General features: G+C 45.1%; 1 protein-coding gene across 4 annotated transcripts in view; it reads left to right on the forward strand.

Annotated features, from left to right (window-relative positions):
* Positions 1–23401, forward strand: part of DEPDC5 (DEP domain containing 5, GATOR1 subcomplex subunit) — a 95829-nt gene that overhangs the window by 34566 nt on the left and 37862 nt on the right. For 2 of the 4 annotated variants that reach the window (XM_037052584.1, XM_037052587.1), the window contains exons 21-27: positions 2067–2287; positions 5142–5345; positions 7230–7365; positions 8350–8450; positions 16029–16094; positions 19831–19987; positions 20451–20611. In XM_037052584.1, coding sequence (XP_036908479.1) covers positions 2067–2287; positions 5142–5345; positions 7230–7365; positions 8350–8450; positions 16029–16094; positions 19831–19987; positions 20451–20611 — 1046 coding nt within the window. Of the gene's footprint in view, positions 1–2066; positions 2288–5141; positions 5346–7229; positions 7366–8349; positions 8451–16028; positions 16095–19803; positions 19988–20450; positions 20612–23401 lie in introns of all 4 variants that reach the window. The other 2 variants (XM_037052586.1, XM_037052588.1) reach the window with 2 other exon arrangements.

A 23401-nucleotide genomic window follows, 5' to 3' on the forward strand; every position in this document is an offset into this window, starting at 1 on the left:
TTCAGAGTAACCTCCCTGTTAGGCCTGGTACCCACCTTCCTCTGATACTGTGTAGTCTTGGTTTTAGGCTTTAGCTCATTATATAGAAGTTTATGTGTGAAACAGAGATCTAACTTACTTTATTGCCACTTGACCAAATTTACTAGATTTCTTAAATATGCAACTTGAAGCACAGCTGATTATGACACTATTCTGTCTCATCACACTGTGACAAATGAGCTTACAGTGGTCACATGAGTATCTTCTGTCCTCTTCCTTCATCCCATTCTAATGTCTCATCCTGAGAACGTTTGGACCTTAGAGTAAGTGCTGGTGACAGAAGCTCCTGTAGACATAGACTCTGCTTCAGGGCTCCTAGTGCTTATCTTAAAATGGTGTCATAGTCTAGGGCCCTTGGTTTTCTTTTTTTCTGGCAAGACCTTGTGTTTTGGACACCCAAGTGGTATGTTCCTTGAGAGCCCAGACCTTGTTTGTGGGGGTTTTAAAAAATGTTTATTTATTGACTTGAGAGAGAGAGAGGAAGAGAGAGAGAAAAATATCAATTTTGGTTGTTCTGATTATTTATTTATTCATTGGTTGATTCTTGTAAGTGTCCTGACCAGGAATCGACCTTGCAACCTTGGCTTATCAGGACAACGCTCTAATCAACTGAGCTACCCAGCTGGGGCCCAGACCTCATTTTAACCAGTGCTTTATCCCTTGTGCAGGTAGAGCGTGGACTGTGCTCAAATATTTACTGTTAAAATAATGAGCGTGTAGTGAGACCTTGAAATCTACTTCCATGCTCTGTTTAGGCTCTTGCTTACAACAAAACCCCTCCAGGCGGAAAGGGAACAGCTCTCACGCCAGAGGGGCAGCCCATCAATGGTTGCTGACTCTTGCATTCTGGACTCTTCCTACCCATCAGGCATCTGTCCTTCTGATCCTTCTTTCTACTGTTTCCAGAGGTTTTCCCCTTAGGGAGTTTTATGTGTTAATCAGGGAGCACTGTTTTTCACACTTTCATTAAGGAAAAGTTGAAACATGTTCAAATAGATAAACTAGCGTAATGGACAGTGGTCAGCGTGTTTTGTCTTGCTTCGTCATTCCCCTGCATTTTAAATTTGCTTGAGTATTCTGAAACAAGTCTGAGGCATTCTGGTTTTTTTAACCTGTAAATATTTTAGTATATGTCACTGACAAATAAGAATTAAAAAGACCAGGGGGAAAAAGGGAAGGATTTATAGGAACTAGTATAAAGGACACATGGACAACAACTAAGGGAGGTGGAAATGGGAGGGAAGTGGGGAGCACGGGTGGGGGTGGGCTGGGATGGGAGTAAAAGACAGAAAACTGTACTTGAACAATAAATAAATTTAAAAAAAGAATTAAAAAGACCAAACAGTACCTTATCATTGATAATCAAATAACATTAACTCCTTAATATCCTTTGATAGCTAGTTCATTTTCAGATTTCTCCATTGACTAAAAAATGTGTTTTTACAGTTGTTCTGTTTGAATCGGGATCTAAATAAGATGCACATGTCACATTTGATTGTAGCGTCTTTTTTCTATGACTGCAGAAGATCTTCCTTTCTTCATTTGGTTTATTGCTCCCTTGTAAAGTTCAACTCCTCCTCTGTTCTCTAAATTTTCTTGTGAACTGGCAATTATCTCCAGGGGCTTGATGAGACTTTCAGTTTCTGGTGCAACGAGACTCCTCAGGTGGCGCTGTATACCTACCTCCTCCTGCATCCTGCTGTGTCATGCCTGGCCACCCCGCTTTCGGTGATACAAGATTGGTCGCTGGGGTCAGACCAGAGCAATTCTTCACAGCTCTGATCCCGGCACTTCAGCCATTTGAGAACTGTCAGTCACTTATCCCCTTTATTTCTTTTTTATGTTTTTTTAATTTTATTTCTACAAGCTGCTCTGGGCAGAGCACCTCTTATATCCCACTCACAGATCTCATTGGGGATTTTTGTTATTGGTGTCCTAAGTACCTTGGGCTGGGGACGGGTTTTGGTGTTTTAACCTAGGCGGGGCTGCATCCCTGATGTGGTGGTACCTTGTCTCTTCTGGGGCAGGTCTGTGCGAGACCGGGAGAGTCAGAATCGCAAGAGCGCCAGTTCCTGCGATGTCTCCTCCAGCCCCTCCGTGCCCAGCCGTGCGCTGCCCACTGAGGAAGTGAGGAGCCAGGCGTCCGACGACAGCTCCCTGGGCAGGAGCGCCAACATGCTCATGATCCCGCTGCCCCACCTGCACCAGTATGAAGTCAGCAGCTCCTTGGGCTACACCAGCACGCGAGGTCAGGGGGCTGAAGCACAACAGAGCTTCCTTCCTGTAGTAAGGGATGGGGGGGTTGGGGCCAGGTGTGGGGTGTAAATCCCACATTTTATAAGTCCCTGCATACATTTCCATATGTTCGTGTAGAGCTTTTCTTAGGCCTGGGGTCAAAGGTCATTGCTTATTTCCATATTATTCCCATTTGTACCACACTTAAAACAGCCTCTGTCCTATATTCCACTTTAAGATTTCGCTTCATAGTTTGAAGAGAAAACCTGGCTTGCACCAAGGAACACAAGTGTTACCTTTTCTGTTATTTTTCCCATTAAGCAAAACCAACACCTAGGATATACAGGCCTCTCCTGAGATTTTTAACTTTCTATTTTGAAATAATTATGGATACATGGAAAAATCATAAAAAAAAACCCACTGGGAGGCCCCATGTATCTTTCACTCATTCCTCGCCGCCCCCCGCTCCGTGGTGACATCCTGTGTAACTACAGTTCAGTATCTAAACTAGAAAAATGACACTGCCATGATCCACAGAGACTGTTTGGATTCACCACGTTTACATGTCGTCATTCATATGTGTGTGTACAGTTTTATCTCGTGTGGATTTCTGTAGCCACCACTAGAGTTAAAAACCCAGAATTACTTCCTCACCGCAAGGCTCCCTTGTGCTACCCCTTTATACCCACAGCCCCCTGCTAATGATTGTCCCCCATAATTTCCTTATTTTAAGAATGTTATGTAAATGGAAGCATAGCCCTCCTGACTTGGTCACTGACTGAGGAATGCTAGACACACACAGCCATGTCTTGTTGCCCTGGAAGGGTTCTCAAAGCCAAGGAATGTTTTCCATGGCCCAGTGTGTTGATGGGGAAGTCCTCGAGTGGCCTCGGGGCAGAGGAACCTGCCTGCAACCCAGGCATGTGCCCTAGCTGGGAATCGAACCACGATCCTCTGGTTTGCAGGCCCGTGCTCAACCCACTGAGCTACGCCAGGGCCTGTATTTTTACTGGCTCAAAGTATAAAAATGAATTCTGAAAGAGAAAGGAGAAGATACTTAATTATATGGCTATAGAAAATAACTTATGTTAGCTGCATTAATTGAAGTTAGTATTCATAAGAATTTTAAGGCATTTGAAAATTTCTAGGTTAGCTTTTTCCCACCTTCTGGAAATTTCTAAGTTTATGTGACAGTGACTTTCATTTTGCTGAAAATATTCTTAGAAGGGTCTGTTGCAAAAACTAAATTAAAGCTAAACATTAATCCTTTAAAAACCTTTGCTATTCTAAAAGTCAGATTTCCCCTGAAGAGATGGTGCCGGTCTTAATCCAAGTAGCTTTGAAAACAGTTTTCTTCATAATGATGTGAGTAATGGAATACATTTCAACATCCTTAGTGATATTTGGAAGTTTACTAGAAAAGCCATAAAGTGTTTCACTGGAGTATTGCAAGGCAATACATCCATAGGCCCTTGGTTTCTTGTTTCTCTGTTATACGTAGGGATTTTCACCCACATACCCGCTCAATGGAACATGGGAAGCATTTCTCCTTTCTTCTACCCCTATTTTTGACCCACTTTATCTCTTAGTCCTGTTTCTTGACCTTTTCAGAGTACATAGTAATTTTTTTAAAAGTAAGGTTTTCTGCTTTTATTTCCATGACAACTAGCTAGACCATGTTCTTTTTTCATTTGGTAAACCACAGCAGCAGCTCATTAATTTACAATGAAAAACATAGCTTTCATGGAGATCTTGATGTTCTCTTCTTGCACGTAAACTGGCTTGAGGGATTAAATATTACTGCATCCCAGGCTTTTACTGGGTAGGTAATGGTGGACAAGACAGAATCCTTGATGCTGTGGAATTTGCATCTGCTGGACCAACCTTCTAAACTGGGTGGTTGCCTAGTGAACATGAGGTGAACACGAAGGGAGTTGGTTTGGATTTCAGCTCTTTGATCTGCCCGGATTATTTAGCAGGCTGCCTCCATCTCCTTAAAGGGACCTGTCTGCCATCAGATGGGGCAGGTTGAGTCTAAATAGCATGTCATCTCCTTGCCTGGTCAGGGCTAGATGCATCCATTTTTTCGTTCTTTCCTCCCCAGAATATTTTTTCAAACACAGTAACATTTGGTTGCTCACTTGTGTTCTAGTCCACTGAGTCGATGGGAGATGTTTCTGATCCACCCAGTTGTTTGGGGCCCGGGGCTCCTTTCATCCTGGGATGCTATGAACCTCAGCACTGGTCTATAGAGTTGCCACAGCAGGGGGAAAGAGAACAGAGATGACATGTGGAGACATTTATGGCCCAGCTCTCCAATTGGAGCATGTCGCTTCTACCTGTGTCCTGTTGGCTGGAATTTGGCTACATTATTTGGCTCCAGCGCAAAGGAACAGGAAACTGTAGTCCTGTTGTGTGCCTAAGAGGAAAATTAAACAAGCTTAGCAAACATCGATTGTCTCTGCCAGGGTCTGCCCTCTCTCTGGTCACCAACTATATATTTTTATTGTTCCTCCCACATACAGCATATACCCATCCCATCTCCAAGGGAGGCAACTCAAGTCCTACCCTTTACTTGTTTCCAGCTTAAAGTCCAGGGTCTCTAGGAGATGCATGGCCCTCCTCATCCAATTTAGGTGTGGCTTCATTGGGCCAATCATCTGAGAACCAAAACTAATTATTTAAAACGTAAACAAACTCGATATTTCATTTTTCTTATAGTTTGGTGATTTTACTCATCTCCCTCACTGCTTAACGTGTATGATGTCTAAGACTCTTGTCAGCCTTGGCGGGTCGATCTGCCTAGTTCTGGTTTCATTGCGGCTCTCTGCTCTCTCTCTGTGCCTCGACTCGACGGCCACTGGCAGACGTCCTGGAGAACATGATGGAGCCACCTCAGCGAGACTCCAGTGCACCAGGGCGTTTCCACGTAGGCAGCGCAGAATCCATGCTACATGTTCGACCCGGGGGATACACACCCCAGCGGGCGCTGATCAACCCCTTCGCCCCTTCACGAATGCCCATGAAGCTCACGTCCAACAGAAGGCGCTGGATGCACACTTTCCCTGTGGGTAAGTTGGTGGCTCAGGTAACTCAGTGGCGAGAGCTCCGTACTGGGAGCTCCTGGTCCTGGTCCACAGCACTGTTTAACCATGTGGCCTCGGTCCAGTGTCAGACTCCTCTGCACCTCTGGTGCCCCTCTGATAAGATGAGGATAACCACGTCCATGTCCACATAACCACGTCCACGTCTCCTACCGCAGACGTTCTCGTGAAGATTGGAGGACACACTGGGAACAGGCTTTGTGACTATAATTAGCTGTATCGACCTGAGAGCTTCTGTTTTTCTGTTTGAAAGAAACTGCTGTGCCACCTGCTTTCTTTCCTAAGACCTTTAATGTCCCTCATTCTTGTTCATTCCTTCCTGTCTTGGCTCTCTCTGGATATTGATGTCACTGTTCTGGTTACACAGTTATGTTCCTCAGGGGTCTCTAACAACTGAAAAAAAATTTTTTTCTCAATTCAGTTTTTTCAAGTTAGGTCATTTTTTGTCTGTATTCTGCCAAGAAGATGACAGTAAGATTTTAGAAAGCTGTGGCTAAAATTAAACTTCAGCTCAGTGGGCTCTTACTGAGCTGGGAAGGAACAGATGCATTAAGCTCCAGGGATTTTTCATGGAAACCATCCTGCCGAATGCCTAGAAATGTCTGATTGTTCTTGTTACTATTATTATTATTATTATCATTATTATTTACTTGCTTTAGTGTTAGTTAAATAATGGAGCATTAAATCCTGTTCTTTTTTTAAATTTTTTTATTTTTTATTTATTTTTCTTTAGAGGGGAAGGGAAAGAGAGAAGGAGAGAAACATCAATGTATGGTTGCCACTCATGAGTCCCCTGCTGGGAACTGGCCTGCAACCCAGGCATGTGCCCTGACTGGGAATCAAACCTCGATTGTGTGGTTCGCAGGCCTGTGCTCAATCCACTGAGCTACACCAGCCAGGGCTAAATCCTGTTCTTTTGGCTGTAATTGGGGGTCATTCTCAAACGCCTCTTTTGCCCTCCTTTTATCTCTGCCGTAGTCAGTCACCTGACATTTTTTTCTGGTGTCTTTCTTTCCATTGTTATCCCCATTGCTTTCCTTTGGGTTCTCTCAGGAGAACTGTTGATGTTTCCTCCATGACTCTCTGCTCTTTCTCCTGTGCTTTTCCTCCAAATGCCTAACATGTAACACTTGACCAAAACAACATTCTCCAAAACTGTGGCCTCTTGCCCCCCAGGGCCTCCACTTGCTGAGGCCCTCCTTTGCCAGGCCCCAGCCTTCCATCCCCTCTCACCATCCTTAGAGGCTCTTTTCTCGCCCAAGCCCAGCTGGTGGTCTTCTGCACTTGTCTTGCCTCTTCATGCTTGGGGTTTCACACAGAGTGTTACTTCTGCCCAGATAGCCTCTCCTTCAGCCCCTGCCGAGTTTGTTTAACACTCTGAAACACCTACTTGTCCTTTGTGCACTTGTGCATTCTCTGCTTCTTCAAGTCACAGTTGTCGCCATCTCTATATATGAACAGAGTCATGGGTGTTTCACTTGTGTGTGTTGCTTTTCATTTAGTTTGTGTTAACCTTCTTGGGAAGGGCTCTTGCCTCCTATACTTCTGTATTTCTCTGTGGCGTCTCAGTTGACATGCATGAGACAGAGGCTCTTAAATACTCTTAGGCTGAACAGGATGGCCTACATGAGGCCACATAGGAGGATGGGTTCAGCTTGGAAGAGGAGATGTCCCATGTGGGAGCCGGAGGGTCACATGTGTAACATTCCTCTGCGTGTGTGGTCTGTGGTATGCTCTTTCAGTCTCTCCAACACTCGTATCCCAGCAGCCGGAAAAGGAGAAGATTGACACTAAGTGCACAGCACTAGCTGTTGGGTGGGCATGGTGCTCAGTGGATCTTTGTCTGGGTAGGACCATCCGGAGAGGCCATCCAGATCCATCATCAGACCCGACAGAATATGGCGGAGCTGCAGGGCAGCAGGCAGAGGGACCCGACCCACTCCTCTGCAGAGCTGCTGGAGTTAGCCTATCATGAAGCTGCTGGAAGGTGAGAATGTGCACGGCGCTCCAGTTGCAACCTTGAGAAACATTCTTCAGCACCCAAGACGATGTGCAGAATGACTGCCGACAAAATGTCATGTTTATAGGACCTGAAGAGACCATATGAGAAGAGGGTTTTCCTTTGTCAGTTAGCATCATTCCCTTCAATAGGCCAAGTGCAAAGTAAACAGCCTGTCATTTCTGGCAGAAGTTACCTAGGCCCTACTTAAGCTTTAGGTATAATTCAAAAACACACCTTGTGTAAACCTCAGTCATGGACTTCTTTTAATCCTCAGTCAAGGGCGAAAATGGGTGCTGAGGTAGGGGACTCATGCTGTGCGTTTTAGGCAGTCTATGACTTTTGTCATTTTGGTCATTAAGAAGTTTCCCTGTTGAGTTTAGAATAAATTAATGCTAAAAGCAATGAAAATCAAGGCCTATGTTTTTTAAAATAACTCTTTTTGTACCAGAATTCTGAATGCATTACAGGCATCCAGAGAGACTCAGTGCAGGAAGAAAGTCATTTAAGCTTTGACAAGCAGGAGCCCGGGTTACACCTGGACTCCCTGTGATGCTTGAGGAAACACTTTGCCAAGAGCAGTGCTTGACCCATGGGATGGATGAGGGATACGGGCCAGCTGGGACTGTCTTTACCAGACTAACTCGGTACCTCTTTTTAAGCACCTCACACCCTCCTGTTGGTGGTAGGAGGGAGAAGCTTAGGACAGAAAGGGCAAGCGGTCTAGCATGGCACGGCAGCTAAGGTGCCAGGGCAGGAGCAGCCAGTCACAGGGGGCCAGAGCGGGCACACAAACCAAGCCCCTGGTTTGAGGCCTGGTAGCTTGTGCTTTGGATCCCAGGGGTTGCAAGCCTATGCGGCTGCATATTCAGGCCCGTTTCTGTTGAAAACCCTTGGTGGAATACAAGGTGAGCAGGACCAAAGAGGTGACGATGTGCATTAAGCCAGGTGGCCGGGCTCTGTTCTCTGCAGGCACAGCTCTTCCCGCCAGCCTGATGACGGCCTGTCCTTCTTGAACTTCAGCGGAACAGAAGAGCTTTCTGTCAGCCTGCTTAGCAACAGCAGTGGTGCAGGTAACCGATCCGAGAGGTGACAGAGTCGGGATGCCCAGCGCAGGCTCACGTCGAGAAGTGACTTGGGGACCAGAAAAGAAGGGCCATGTCTATTCTGGGATCATTTCAGCCACAATTCTGGGTGACCTATTTCGAAGCAGTGCTTTATAATACACGGAATTATAAATGGACCGCACATTACATTTTTAGCTGGGAACATGCTGGTCAAGCCACATTTATCATTGGTCTGCCAGTGAGTCGTGATTGAGGGCGACTTGTGAACTTGGCGTTGAGGGTGGCGCCAGGGCCAGAGCAGGGTGGTCTCTGCTCCACAAGAGCTTTCAGTTATGTATGGGTGTGGGTGGGGTGGGGAGGCACAAACCCACCTCCACCAAAACAATTAGGAGAGGCCCAGAGTGGAAGAGAGTGGTCCTTTGTCCTTCCTCTTATTTCTTTGCGTAGGCTAGTCTCTCTGTAGGAAATACGTTTTTTCTCTCTGTCTTCAACCCTGATTCTGCCTGGGAAATGTCAGCTTAGCCTTTATGAATCAGCTCCAACAGTCCCTCTTCTTCGAAGCCCTCCCTGGCGCTTCTCTCTCCTCCCCAAGCTGACCCAGGACGTGTTGGGAGTGTTTGCCCAGAGCTTCCCGTGCATCGCTCAGTTGTACCACTTGGCGCATCCTGGTCCCACTGTTTCCATGTTTGTCTCTCTGCTGGACTGGAAGAGCTATCTTGACTCATCCTCACATTGTTCAGCACATTTTTTTGACAAGTGAATTTAGGCTTCCAAGACCAATCTGCCATATGTGAAAAGCATCTGAATGACCCACAAAATTATTCTGTTTGGTCTACGTGTGTTCAATTACCTGAACATGTTCTGGAATATTTAGCTTCTTAGAGAAGGTGTGGGGCCCTTGGGTTCTTTTTCTGGTCAGGGTACTAGAGTTAAATAGGGTCATCCTTCTTTTGTCCAGCCCCTTTATGGCCAGTAGCAGGTGTTTTCTAAGGGGTCAGGGGTCATCAGGAGCATTGGCCTCATATGGGAATTGAACTCCCATCTTTGACTTTATACTTCCTGGTGAATTATATATGTTAACTAGCCATAGAAAGAAATTAGATAAAATTATTCTGACCTTTGTTACCATGTGCAATTACCATTGAATGTCAGATTTACCTTCAGGGTATATCTAGAATCTTCCCGTATCTCATTACCTCCACCAATCCTAGCTCAGTCCACCGTACCATCCATTGTCTTTTGCCTGAATTATCTCAGTAGCCTGCTAACTGCCCTTCCATGTGGTTTATTTTCAGTGCAACAACTCAGAGTGACTCTTCAAAAGTAGAAGTCAGATTATGAAACTTCTCTGCACAAAGCCCTCCGAGGGCTTCCCAGTGCACTTGGCGTAAACCAGAGGCATTATGGGGGCCAACAGAGCCCCCTGCATCACGTGGCTCCTTACTCCTCTCCACTCTGTCGGTTCCCCAGGTGTATCAGGCACATTCTGAATCTCGTGTCCTTTCTCTTGCTGTGGCTTTACACCACAGAGCTTCATGACTGAGGTCTGTACATCTGAGTTTGCCTAGGACAGTCCTGGTTTAAATTCGTTGTCCTATATGAGTATTCATAGTGCCCTCTTTCACTCTCAGAAGCGTTCTGGAAGGACGATAAATTACGTGGCCACCCTGTCCAAAGCTTGCTCTCTTCCTTCAGGTCTTATGTGAATTGCCATTCCCCTGGCAATTCCCATCTATCTTCCCTGCCTGGTATTTCTCCACAGTACCACCTGATATGCTTCCTTCTCTCTTTCTTTATGATTGTATCTCCAGAGTTTAAAATAGTGCTCGGCACATATCAGGTAGTTGAAAGAATGCTAAAGCCTTTTGAAGTTAGCTTCTTACTGAAGAATTTTCTTTCTCTCTCTCTTATGACCTTTAGCATTTGTTCTGGAACAGTTAACTGGATTCCTTTCCTCAAAGCATCAGCAGTCTGTTTCTGCCTTGTGCAGTTTGGAACTGACTTCTTTCCAGCCATCCTCGATCCTCATAGAATACGGCTGGCTTTCTCCATACCCACTGAACTCTTACCCACTGCAGATGTGCTTCTTGAGCTCTAGGCACTGTGCTAAGGCCTGAAAAGAAACAAAGTGACTAAGATGCCACTTCTTCTCACCTCAGGGAGCTCTGGCAGGGGATTCTATATGAAGCAGTTCCATGTGGAGTAACAACCATGAAAAGAAAGCCCTCTCGCAGGGAGCTGGACTGTGAGTGGTTCCAGTGATAAAGTATGGTTTGAACGTGTGACCTAAATTATGATGTGGTGGATGAGGGAGCATGCTCTGATGAAAATCACCAGAACTAAGTACCCAGCCTTACCTCTCATGGCCTTTGGAGTTTAGCCTTCAGCCTTTGCTATAAGCTTCAGGTTCTTCATTTGTATAAAGGGCATAAAAATCTTTCTCAGCCTTCCTGCCTGCCTACCTGTCTCACAAAGTTGTAAGGATCAAAAGTAGATCAGGTTCTAGCCCTGGCTGGTGTAGCTCCATGGATTGAGCACAGGCCTGTGAAGCAAAGTGTTGCCGGTTCGATTCCCAGTCAGGGCACATGCCTGGGTTGCAGGCCAGGTCTCCAGTAGGGGACGCATGAGAGGCAACCACACACTGATGTTTCTCTCCCACGTTCTCCTTCCCTTCCCCTCTCTCTAAAAGTAAATAAATAAAATATTTTTAAAAAAAGTAGATCAGGTTCTTGGTGCTTCTGGGTAGCTCAGTTGGTTAAAGTGTCATTCTGATCTGCTAAGGTTACAGGTTCGATCCCTAGTCAGGGCACATACAAGAATCAACCAATGACTCCATCAATAAGTGGAACAACAAATTGATGTGTCTCTCTCAAATCAGTTGAAAAAATAAAATAAAACAAGTTTTAGAAGAAAATAAATTGAGTTCCTCAAGGGCAAAATGTCACATTGGGTTCTTGTTTTGGGGCCAGGTGAGATCTAAACAAACCACTAGTTAGCACTTTATTCATTACAGAATAGAAGGCCTCATCTGCGACCTCACCTTCACCCCTGGGCTCGGCAGTTTGTACCATCTGTAGGCACTCAGGCGTGACTCAGATTTTCTCCTGCTTTTGGACTTAATTCACATGTGAGTCACGATTCACAGGAGTGGTGTCCCTGTGGGTTTCCCTTCTGGCCCCACTGAATTGCATTTTGAGCATCATCGGCTGGGGCCTTGCACCTGAACTATTCACAGGTTTTCTTCGTGCGGCCCAGCAGGGACCGAGCAGCGGGGGGGGGCCTGGGCGGGCAGGTTTTATCCCTCTGTTTCTTTAACTGGGCACCACTTGATGACTTGTTCTCGGTGTCATTCTCTTCATGGGGCGTAACTGCTCTAGAGAACTTTGGAAAGGAAAAGAAGTGATGGCAGGTTTTCTTTCTCTTTGGTGTTGGGGCCCAGAATCTCCAAGTTGGTGTTTGTGTTAAGCATTAAGCCCATGTGGCAGATTTGGCCTGAGCCTTAAAGTAAAAGTAAGTCATAGAACACTGAAACTGGAAGAAAGGGCCTCAGATGCACTCATCCAGGCAGGTTGGGGGTTTTTTGGAGGTTTTTTTTCTTAGTACGCACCTGAGGATATGTTTATTGATTGATTTTGGAGAGCAAGGGAGAGAGAGAAAAACATTGATGTGCGAGAGAAACATTGATCTTTTGCCTCCTGTATGTACCCCAACCAGGGATCAAACCCGCAACCTAGGTATCTGTCCTGACCAGGGGTTGAACCCACAACCTTTTGGTATATGGGGTGATGCTCTAACCAGCTGAGCCACCTTGCCAGGGCCCAGGCAGGTTGGGTGTTTTAAGGGTCAGCACAATGTCTGCAGCCAAGAGAGGAGAAATGACTTGCCCCAGGCACAGGCTTGTAGCTATCTCTTGGAACCAGGCCCAAAGGCCCCACGTTGATTATCCCTTTTGGCCTGAAAACACATTTAGACTTCGTGACTCTGAGCAGATGTCAAATGAGACAGAACTGAGATGACTTTTCTCAGCATTGGCTCCCCAGGTTGTGTCTGGCTTTGAACTTTAACACTGAGATTCATCCCCAAATTCCAGGTTGGAGCATAGCTGACTGACCAGGAGTTCTCACCTCCGTCCTCTCTGGTTGTTGGGTTGTTGCATGCCAATAGTGAGTTTGTTTGACTGAAAATAAGACTCAGGGAGGACTGGTGGAAAAGGCAGTGAATGAGGCTTGAAATGCAAGGAAGCCATGTATAAGCTTCATGGAATGTCCCTGTATATGTCAGAAATGGCACAAATGTCCTCTTGGCCTGGGAGCTGAAGCTGCTCTGAGAACCTGTTATTGGTTGGCTCTTTAAACACAAACAATTGTTCGCACGAGTATAAGTGGAATTGTTTCTTTATTGGTCTACGAATTTCAGTTTTTATAGATGAAGTCTGGATTGGCTTTTCTTCAAAAGAGAAAAAGGGGATCTAAGTGTTGAACTTAGCATCCAAACCTGTGAGGTGATGTGTTTTAATAATTCTGTTGTTCAGGATGTTTTGAAAATGCCTGTTTCATAATTGCCTTCAGACTAGTTCTTAGGTTGAATGAGAAAACCTACCTCATTTCTTCTTTATAGTCATGCTTTGCATTTTCATGAAAATGGATGTAATCAGCCAAGCTGGCTTTTTCAGAAAATTTAGCTTCAAATGACTTTTGGCTGCTGACAAAGAACAGATGACATTTTCAATAGCTGGAAACTGGTGGCCCAAGTGGATAGGCAGGAAATGGGGCAGAGGTAAGCAGGAGTGTATGTTTCACCTCCTTTCTGTGTGACTTTTCAGGAAATTAATGTCTCTGAGCCTCAGTGTCTTTATCTGTGGAGAAGGGGTAATACCTATGTCATATCTGCCTCGTAGTGTGGGTTGGGATAACATGAAACACTGTATTTGTCTGACTTAATAAATTGTGTCTTCTTATGATGATCAGAAATTTTTAAAAAGCTGCTGAAGGCAGTTCCAAAAAAGCTCTAAAATTTTTTTGGCCAATGATAATCATCATTTAAAATTTTAAAAACATTTATTTTAAAATTTATATACAGTAAAATTGAGTCTGTTCAGTGTCCAGTTCTATGAAATTTGGCAAATTTTTAGGGTCATAAGCACCAATGAACACATCAAGAAGCAAAATGTTTCCATTACCCACCAGATTCCTTCCTGCCGCCCCTTTGTACTCAGCCCATCCCCCCTTCCCCCTCCCCGGCAACCACCGACATCTGTTCTGTCTCCCTTTGGTTTTGCCTTTCCCAGCATGTCATGCACATGGAATCATACAAGGTGTAGCTTTTTTTAAAGTATATTTTGTTGATTATGCTGTTACAGTTGTCCCAATTTTTTTCCCTTTGCCCCCTTCTGACCAGTATCCCCCTTCCCTCCAGCAATCTACCCGGCCTTAGTTCATGTCCATGGGTCGTGCGTGTAAGTTCTTTGGCTTCTCCACAAGGTGTAGCCTTTTGAATCTGGTTTCTTTCACTTAGCCTAATCCTTTTGAGATACACCTGAGTTGTCACATGCATCATATAATGTTCATTACTTTTCACTGTCGTATTTCACTGTATGGAGGTCCTTACTAGCTTGTTTAACCCGAAGGCATCTGGGTTGTTTCCAGGTTTTGGCAACTGTGAAGAAAGCCACTTTAAACGTGTACATAATAGGTTTCTGGTTGAACATCAATTTTTGTTTCTCTGGTAAATTCCTAGAAGTGGAGTTGCTGGGTCAAATGATAAAAGTATGTTTACCTTTTAAAGAAACTGCAGAACTGTTCTCCAGAGTGAGGTATCGTTTGAATTCCTACTGTCAGTGAGTAAAGATTTTCCTACTGTCAGTGAGTAAAGGGTGCTCCGCACCCTGGTCAGCACTCGGTGTGACCTGTCACCTGAGCCATTCAAAGAGGTGTGGATATGTAGAGGTATCTCACTGTGCTTGTAATGTGCCATTTCCCTAGCGACTGGTGATGTTGAACATCTTTTCATGTGCTTATTTGCTTCCTATGTATGTTGTCTGGTGAAGTGTCTGTTCAGATTTTGCCTGTTTCTCATCAGGTTATTTTCTTGCTGTTGTGTTTTCAGAGTTCTTTTTATGTTACGGACACAAGTCCTTTGCCAGATATGTGATTTGCAAATGCTCCTTCCCAGGTTGTAGCTTGTCTTATGCAGGGTTTCAGAAGGGATTTATAAATAGGTGTTCTTGTTATAAAAGATTCAGATTACACAACGTATTCAGAGTATTTACCTTCCACCATCTCCTCCAGCTCTCTTCTCAGAGGCAGCCAGTGTGTCCAGTTCAGTTAGGATCTTTCCAATCCTTTTTATAGTGTCATAATTTTCTAGTAAATATATATGTTCTAAAAGAGACATTTCTTTTTTTGGTAATTTTTTCTTTTTTTAAAATATATTTTATTGACTATGCCATTATAGTTGTCCTATTCCTCCCCCTTCACTCCCCTCCACCCTGCACACCCTTCCCCCACCATTCCTCCCCCTTTTGTTTATATCCATGTGTCTCAAGTTCTTTAGATTCTATATTTCCCATACTATTCTTGCCCTCCCCCCTGTCTATTTTCTACCTACCGTCTATGCTACTTATTCTCTGTACCTTCTCCCCCACCTCTCCTCCTCCCACTCCCCTGTTGCTAACCCTCCATGTGATCTCCATTTCTATGGTTCTGCCTCTGATCTAGCTGTTCTCTTAGTTTGCTTTTGTTTTAGGTGTGGTTGTTAATAACTGTGAGTTTGCTGTCCTTTCACTGTTCCTATTTTTATCTTCTTTTTCATAATAAGTCCCTTTAACATTTCATATAATAAGGGCTTGGTGATGATGAACTCCTTGAATTTGACCTTATCTGAAAAGCACTTTATCTGCCCTTCCATTCTAAATGAAAGCTTTGCGGGATAGAGCAATCTTGGATGTAGGTCTTTGGATTTCATGACTTGGAGTATTTCTTTCCAGCCTCTTCTCGCCTGGAAGGTCTTAAAAGAGACATTTCTATGCATATCTTGAAATGAGTGCTACTCCATTTTAGTCAGTAAGTTGCATTTCAAAGACTCTGTTTCTCTTTCAGCCTAGCTATAGGTAAAATCATTGTTTTTTTTTCTCTTAAACTAGTGAATTTTGATGTCATATTTCAGAGAGCCATTATTTGAGGAAGAAAATTCTAGAAGACTGTTGAGACTTTAGACTGTTGAGCAGACTAAATTTAAATAGGTCATTTTATCTTGGTTAAAGATTGCTTTAATTAGTTAAAAATGACTTTGAAATACATCCCTTTTCCTAATATAAGTGGTGAGCTGCTTTTGCAAGGTCTCCCTGGGCAAAGAATAGTATTGATAACCTCACAGCAAAGCTCTGGCTCACTTCCAGCTTTTAGACTGACCATTTTTCTTTGATTAATTATTTTGTGCTGCTGGAAATACTCAGCACAGATTTTGTACTTGGCTTACATTTTTATTTTTAGCTCTAGTTTTGGGCTTTAAAAACCACAGCTGGTCAGAACTTTTTTTTTTGAAGAATGAGCCTCATTAAAACAAGCTGTTTTCCTCTTTCCATAGGTATGAATCCGAGGACCCAGAATAAGGATTCCCTAGAGGACAGTGTTTCTACCTCTCCAGACCCGAGTAAGAGGGGGTGGCTGGCTGGGTCAGGTGGGAATGAGGCGGTGGGAGTGTGGGGTCGCAGCGAGAGGAAGCGAGAGGGAGCCCTGTGGGAAGAGAGTGGTCTGGAAGCCCACATGGCCCTGGGGTATTGGGAGGCATTGTGGTGAGGGAACCCTCTTCAGCCTCTCAGAAGGAAAGTTAGAAGGGATGGCCAGATGATCTGTTCTGGAATGGGACTGAGAGGAGCCTGGGAAGGGTAACCGAATTTTCACAAGGCTTCTGTGCCAATACAGAGCTGGCCATAGTCCTTAAATACCTAATGATGGCTTTGGGGAAAAGTCGGAAAGAAATAGTGAGGACTGCAGCTATTTACACAACTGTACCTGAAGATGTTGGCCGGGGCTGCATTGGTTTTGAGCATCGTTTTCTATTGAAATGTCTGAAACAACGAATTACAGCTGCCCCCAGAACAGTGTCAGGGTTAGAGGCACTGGCCCCTGTGTGTCAAAAATCCACTTGTGACTTCTGACTCCCCCAAAACTTAACTCCCGATAGCCTACAACGTTGTCCAGTAGCTTTACTAATAGGATAAACAATAAGACGTTTTGTGTATTATATGTATTATGTACTGTATTCTTACAATAAGGTAAGCTAGAGAAAAGAAATGTAATTAGGAAAATACATTTATAGTATTTATTGAAAAAATCCCACACATAAGTGGACCCGCACAGTTCAAACCCATGGTGCTCAAGAGTCAACTGTGTTTAAGAGAGCACCTAAATATCTACAATAGCAAAGTACCAGAAAAAAGTCCTACCACTTGCTAGACTGTTTTACTTAGCCGTGGCCAATGAACGTCCATCACTGAGTCTTTTTCCCCCCAGTTATGATTAACTGAACAATCCTTTCACTACTTCTTCAGGTCCCTCATACTCGTCATTTGTAGTGGCAATATCAAACAAATCAGCTTAAGTAATTATTTCTTCTGGGTGGCCATTTGGGTGATTTCTAGTTTTTTTGCTATAGCCTATAATGTAGCTAAAATGCACAGTACAGTTGGTGTATTTTTCTTTCGGTTCGGGTCCTTGGAATGTATTCTCCAACGTACAGTTGGCAGTTTGATTATTTTCTAGAAAGCTGTGGTCAGTGGACAGATGAGCCTATTTCTTCTCCCCAGCCCCAGCACTGGGTTTAGTAATCTGTGTTTATCGTTGTTAATTCAGTGGTTCCAAAGTGGAACCTCCGCAGAGGTCTTTGTAGGGCTGAAGGTACTGGAGTCAGAAAAGAGGCCACACTCTTTTCCCAGTGAAAGAACACCATTAAACTAAGAACTGGGAACCTTTCTCACCAGGGGATTTTGGACCAGACTTTTAAATTCTCTGTATCTCGCCCCGACCCGAGTAGCTCAGTGGTTTAGACATCATCCTGCAAAGTGAAAGGTTACCAGTCCAGTTCCCAGCGAGGGCACATGCCTGGGTTATGGGTTCAGTCCCCGGTCAGGGCAGGTATGAGAGGCAACTGCTCAGTGTTTCTCACTCACATCAATGTTTCTCTCCCTCCTCCCCCTCTCTCTAAAAATAAATAAATAAAATCCTTTAACCATTAAAAAAAAAATCTTTGTGTCTTGGTGTGCGCCAGCAGAAGATATTTCAGAACGATTTTTATAATCCTGAGAATCAGGAAGCTGATGGGGACCAGAGCAATTTAAAAGAGTAGTAAGATAGAACTGTCTTCTGTTTCTGGCTTCCCTGCTGTGGCTTCCATCAGGTGTCTTCCTTCTGCTATGAATTCCCACCAGCAAGTAGGCATGAGCTCAGCCCCTCATTTGCCATGCAGAAAAATTGGGGTGACTAATTAGGCTGTTCTGAGCCATGTTTTGAAATTCTTTAAAATTTTTATTGATTGATTTTGGAGGGGCAGGGGGAGAGACATCAGCTTGTTGTTCGACATACCCATGCATTCACTGGTTGGTTCCGGCATGTGCCCTCACCAGGGATTAAACCTGCAACCTTGGTGTGTCAGAAGGATGCTCAACGACCTGAGCTACCCAGCCAAGGCGATGTTCTGAATTCTTGACGCGTTAATGAGTTAAAAAGACCTATACATAGTCAAACTCATAGGATCCGAGAGTAGAATGGTAGTTGCCAGGCACTTGGTGGGGGAGGTGGAAACGGGGTGCTGCTAAACAATGCACATGAAGTTTCAGCTGTGCAAGATTCGAAAGTTCTAGAAATTTTCTGTACACCGTTGTGCCTAAGTTAATTATACCGTATTGTGCACTTAAAAATTTGTTAAGTCAGTAGATCTTACGTTAAGTGTCTTACCACAATGAAATAGAATTCAAAGAAAGAATCACCCCAAGACCTGTGTAGACCAGGGAGTTAGGCCCTATTCCCCAAGGCAGTGGTGCTGCATGGGGTGTGTTTCCTGTGTGGCTGAGCACACAAGTCCTCCCTCGTCCTTTAACTCCAGGTTCAGTGGGACTCAGGTGTGCTGGTTAGTGTGTGTCTGTGTGGTGGAAAGATTCCCGAACAAAGAGGGTTCTGGTCCTGGAACCTCTGGGAGGTTTGGCTTGGCCAGCTGTTTAAAGGGGTCGGTGAATCTTTCCGGTGGTGAATCTTCCGGTCGGTGAATCTTTAAAGGCGTCCTGCTCCGAGGAAGTGGTGTGAGGGCTGTTGAGAGAACAGAGGTGTGCCGCAGGAAAAGCCGCACAGCATTGTGGGAAGGCAAGGTGTATGAGGATCTCACTCGGGACTCAGAGGCAAAGGCGTGGAGCATTTTTGTTTCATACCACTCCCTCATACAGAGATTTGCAAAATATTCTTCGCTTAAATAATGGAGAGAAATAACCTCCCTACTACTTTAACTCACTCATTCTCAACCAGGGATGATTTTGTCCCCCGAGGGACAGGTGACAATGTCTGCAGACATTTTGGTTTTCACAATCAGGAGATGCCACTGGCCTCCAGTGAGTAGAGTCTGTGGATGCTGTTCCACATCCTGCAAAGCACAAGACAGTGCCCTGCCCTCCCCCACCCCCCGAGCATTATTCAGTCTAAAGTCTCAGTGCTGAGGTGGAGAAACCCTGCTTTAACCAAAGAGCAGGCAATTGGGGGTAGACCCATGTGGTCAGGCCCACTCCACCAGCTGAAGCTCTCCTTTCCGGGTTGTTCAGCTCAGTCTCTTAAAATTCTGGCCTTATTACTTTCCCACACATCCTTGATTCCTCCTTCTACCCTTGTGGATCTGTGGCTTATTTTTGCAATTCTGAAAGTATTCTTAAATTCTGCTACCGTGTGCTGTTTGCTCCCAAATCCAGCTGAGCTTAGCCTCCTTTCTCCACCCAGCCACTCTGCAGCCCTCAGGAGAGGCTCCAGCTTGAGCGCTCTTCTGCTCTTACAATGCGATTTGCTTCGAATTGTAACTCTGCCTGCCCTGCAGTAACCTCCTTGGCATTGCAGCTTGTAGCTCACGATCAGCAGAAAATGAAAAGTATCAGCTGTGGATCCCATTTGCATGATGGGATTGGAGAAGCACGCGCATTGCATTGTCTAACACACTGTTTCTCTCTTTCTCTTTCTCCCTCCCCATCCCATCGCCTGGAAATTTCATCACCTTTCGCCATGAATTTTTCCCCCCACCCTCCCTTCCTGCTCCTCTCCCTACCCCCGACTGTCCACGCTTGCCGTGGTGACCACACGCACCTTTCCCCCCTGTTTACACGAGGCAGTTCTGACACTGTCTGCTCCCCCTGTAGTGCCAGGCTTCTGTTGCACAGTTGGAGTGGACTGGAAGTCTCTCACTACTCCGGCGTGCCTCCCTCTCACCACCGACTACTTCCCTGACCGCCAGGGCCTGCAGAACGACTACACGGAGGGCTGTTACGACCTCCTCCCGGAAGCGGACATGGACAGGTTGGTGTCAGAGGAAAGGTGTTAGCTGGGAGTGTGGGCATGGTCAGGGGTGCGTCAGAACACTGAATTTTCAAACCTGTGCCCTCTTATGTTTAGAGAATTTTGTGATGCAAGAACTGTTCGTTTTTCTTTGGAGTTCTATTCACCTGCCTCACTTAACTATTTCTCCTCATTGATGCTTTCTCACATTTTTTATGGTAGTTTTTCTGATCTGCTTTTCTGAGATTACCCATTTAGGCAGCAAATTACCTGCCTTCTTATTTCCACCTCTTGAACTGATCTTTTCACAGAAAAGATCAGTTTACACATTGTTTATACATTGTTAGTTTTATGAACCGTCATAGAATGATTATCAGGGCTGGCTTGTGGGGTCCAAGCAAAGGACAGGATGGGACTGTGGCCTCTGAGTGTCGCTCTGCCCTGGGCTAAGCATATTCATGTGAACCATCATTTGTTTTTTCAGGAGGGACGAGGAGGGTGTGCCGATGACGGCGCAGCAGGTGTTCGAAGAGTTCATTTGCCAGCGTCTCATGCAGGGCTATCAAATCATAGTGCAGCCCAAGGCCCAGAAACCCAACCCCGCCGTCCCGCCGCCACTGAGCAGCAGCCCCCTGTATAGCCGAGGTGAGTTGTCTTCCTGGGCTTCCATATTTTTTTCCGACTAAATTTGTGTAAGTAGACTTTAAGACGGTAAGGAGCAAAAATTCCTAAGTTTAGGGATAATTGTTTTCAACGCAAAATTTTTATTCTAAATTTTACTTTATAGAAGGAATAAAATCTCCACTAGACACAGATTTATCTTAAAATGCTCTTTCATCTATAAGTCTGCTTTTAAGGAAGAGAATAGGACCAAGTTCAGAAATGTTACAGCCTGGCTGAGGCGGCACCTCGGAGTCGCAGGCTGCTGGACCCTGACTGCAGCGTCAGAGTACAATTTAGTACAATTTAGTCCGGACCCAGAAACTTGTGCGTGTTCCAACACAGTACCTGACACACAGCAGGTTCTCGGATGTTACCGAAACCTCAAGTTCATGCTTTTTTGTCTATTCTGGACTCATTTCTTGTCATGGAAGCTTAGCGAATTGAAGCAAGAATGGGTCATCTGTGAGTGACAGAGGCTAATAAGTGACAGAAACTCAGTGAGGTCAATTGAGCTAGAACTACGTTCTGGAGAACTCTTCTAAAATAATTCTGGCAGAGAAATGAAGTGTGGGTGCCTGGAATCAGAAAGCAGCGACATCACTTCCTGGAACAATCCATCTTCTGCTTCCTTCTTATAGCTAATGAGACCCCCTATTCCCCTAAGCACCCAGCTCAAAATCTCAGATCGTCTTTGGCTCCATTAAACCTCTTCCAGCCACAGGGTCAGGGAAGTGTGATGTTGTCCGAGGGCACTTAGTGGTCATCTGGTCTAGGTCCTGTTGTTTGCGATGAAGCTTTGGATTCCCTCTGGGTTTTCATTGAAAGCCTCTTGTGATATTTATCATAGGTTGCCTTCTTTTCATATTCTAGACCCTCCTGAATAGTACGCTTTCTGAGTGCCAGGACTCTTTTGGCTTCATTTTTTAAATCCTCTACAAGGGAAAGTACTGTGCCTGGCATACAGCGATGTGGGTTGATAAACATTCGTTCATTCATTCAACAGTATTTTTGAAAGTCCTGCTTGGTGGGGGGATTTATAGCCCAGTGGGGGAAAATAACATTAGTCAAACTATGAAATATAATCCCATGTTATGAGAAAGACTGTGGGAGACGTCAAGGGGCTGTGAGAATATTTAATAGGGGACCTGATCTGGTCTGGAGGGTCAAGGGTGCTTCCCTGAGAAGGTGATGCTTGAGCTGAGACGTGCAGTGTGTGCAGGGGTTATTGGTAAGAGAAGCAGGCTGGGGATGGAGGGCAGCGTTAGGTAAGGAGATCGTGCCAGGTGGAGGGATTAGTGTGTGCAAAGGCCCTGAAGCAGGAGGCATTGTGACACTTTCTGGGCACCAGAAAGAAGACTGGTGTGGTGGGGCACAGGGAGGAAGCCCGAGACACGGCCTCGTAGGACCATGTGAAGTTTTATTTTTTTATCCCAAGAGTAGTAGAATGAATTTGCTTTCAGTGTCAGCAGTCCCATCCAGGTTGAGTCCTTACTTTTCTCTGGAGTAGCCGATCAATGTCCCTTAGTGGTCTGGAGTTCCTCGAGTGTCCAGTTCTCTTCTGGCTGATTCATGAGCCTCAGGTCATGGCTGGTTGGCCAGTGGCTACTTACCTGCCTGCACCCTTTCTGTCTCTTTTTCTCCTTTGGTAAATTTAATTGCTTTTATTTCTATAGCAACAGAAATGGTACCATTGTTATTATACTTACTAGAAAAGTAGCCTCCATAAGTGACTTATGCTATTCACCAGTTGCAGATTTATTGCAAACTGAGTGTGAGCAGGATGCCGTTCCAGCAGAGAATAGCATCAGTCCTGCCCTTGGAGTTTACAGTCTGCCGGAGAGACGGACCTTAAACTAATCAACCACCAGGGTGTATTTGATCACAGATTGTGAAGCGTGCCATGCAGGATAAAAGCAGGACTAGCTGTGGTCTACCTAATTAGGAATGGGGTATAGGCACCATGCTCGTAGGTGGTCATGGACATTATCCCATGGCATTGTCTTCCTGACAACCAGCAGGGTGTTTGCTGCATGAATGAGAGAATGCCGGGATTGGGACCAGCTGAAAGTGGTCCCACTTTCCTTTCTAGCTGAAAGTGAACTCGGAGAGATTTGGTATTCAAGGTCACAGAGCTGGCGAAGGAAAGCGCTGGGGTTTCACCCGGCGGGGTCCTCTGAGCCAAAGCCTGGCATCTTTCATGTGCAACCTCATCTGCCATTCCCTAACCATCAACTGGGAAAATTCTGAATTCACAGTGAGGACCCTTCCAGCCTCTGCTATCCTGTCTTCTCCTGAGAAGCCTGCTTATCACATGCCTCTCTCTCAGAGCCGAAAGGGGTTTATTTCGTTTCTAGATCACGGGAATTGTCTTGGCTCAGCTGTTCATTGAGGCACTATTTTTACTCTCTTGAAAGCTTGTGGTTTTCCTGATTCTTCATGGTTTTCTTCATTTCAATGTTCTACTCAGTTCAACTCATATATTCTGAATACCTCCTGTGGGCAGGGCACTTATTGGGTACTACAGAAAATATGAAGATGAAGACGATTTGGGCCCTGGTCTCCCGGAACTTTTAGTTTGTCAGGATGTGAGACATGCACGTGCTGAGCTACCTGCAGGGCAGAATTCAGGCTGCTGCTGGGGTCTGAGAGCTTTCTAGGGGAGCAGCGTTTGGTGGTGACCTTACGTGATCCATAGGCTTTTGAGGGTGGCCCAAGAAGAGAAGGCAGAGGAAGCAAATGTTTGCAGGAAGAAGGTACAACGGATAGATAAGT

Source organism: Sturnira hondurensis, unplaced genomic scaffold (assembly GCF_014824575.4).
Source record: "Sturnira hondurensis isolate 20B ecotype Veracruz unplaced genomic scaffold, ASM1482457v3 Scaffold0007406, whole genome shotgun sequence".
NCBI lineage: Eukaryota > Metazoa > Chordata > Mammalia > Chiroptera > Phyllostomidae > Sturnira > Sturnira hondurensis.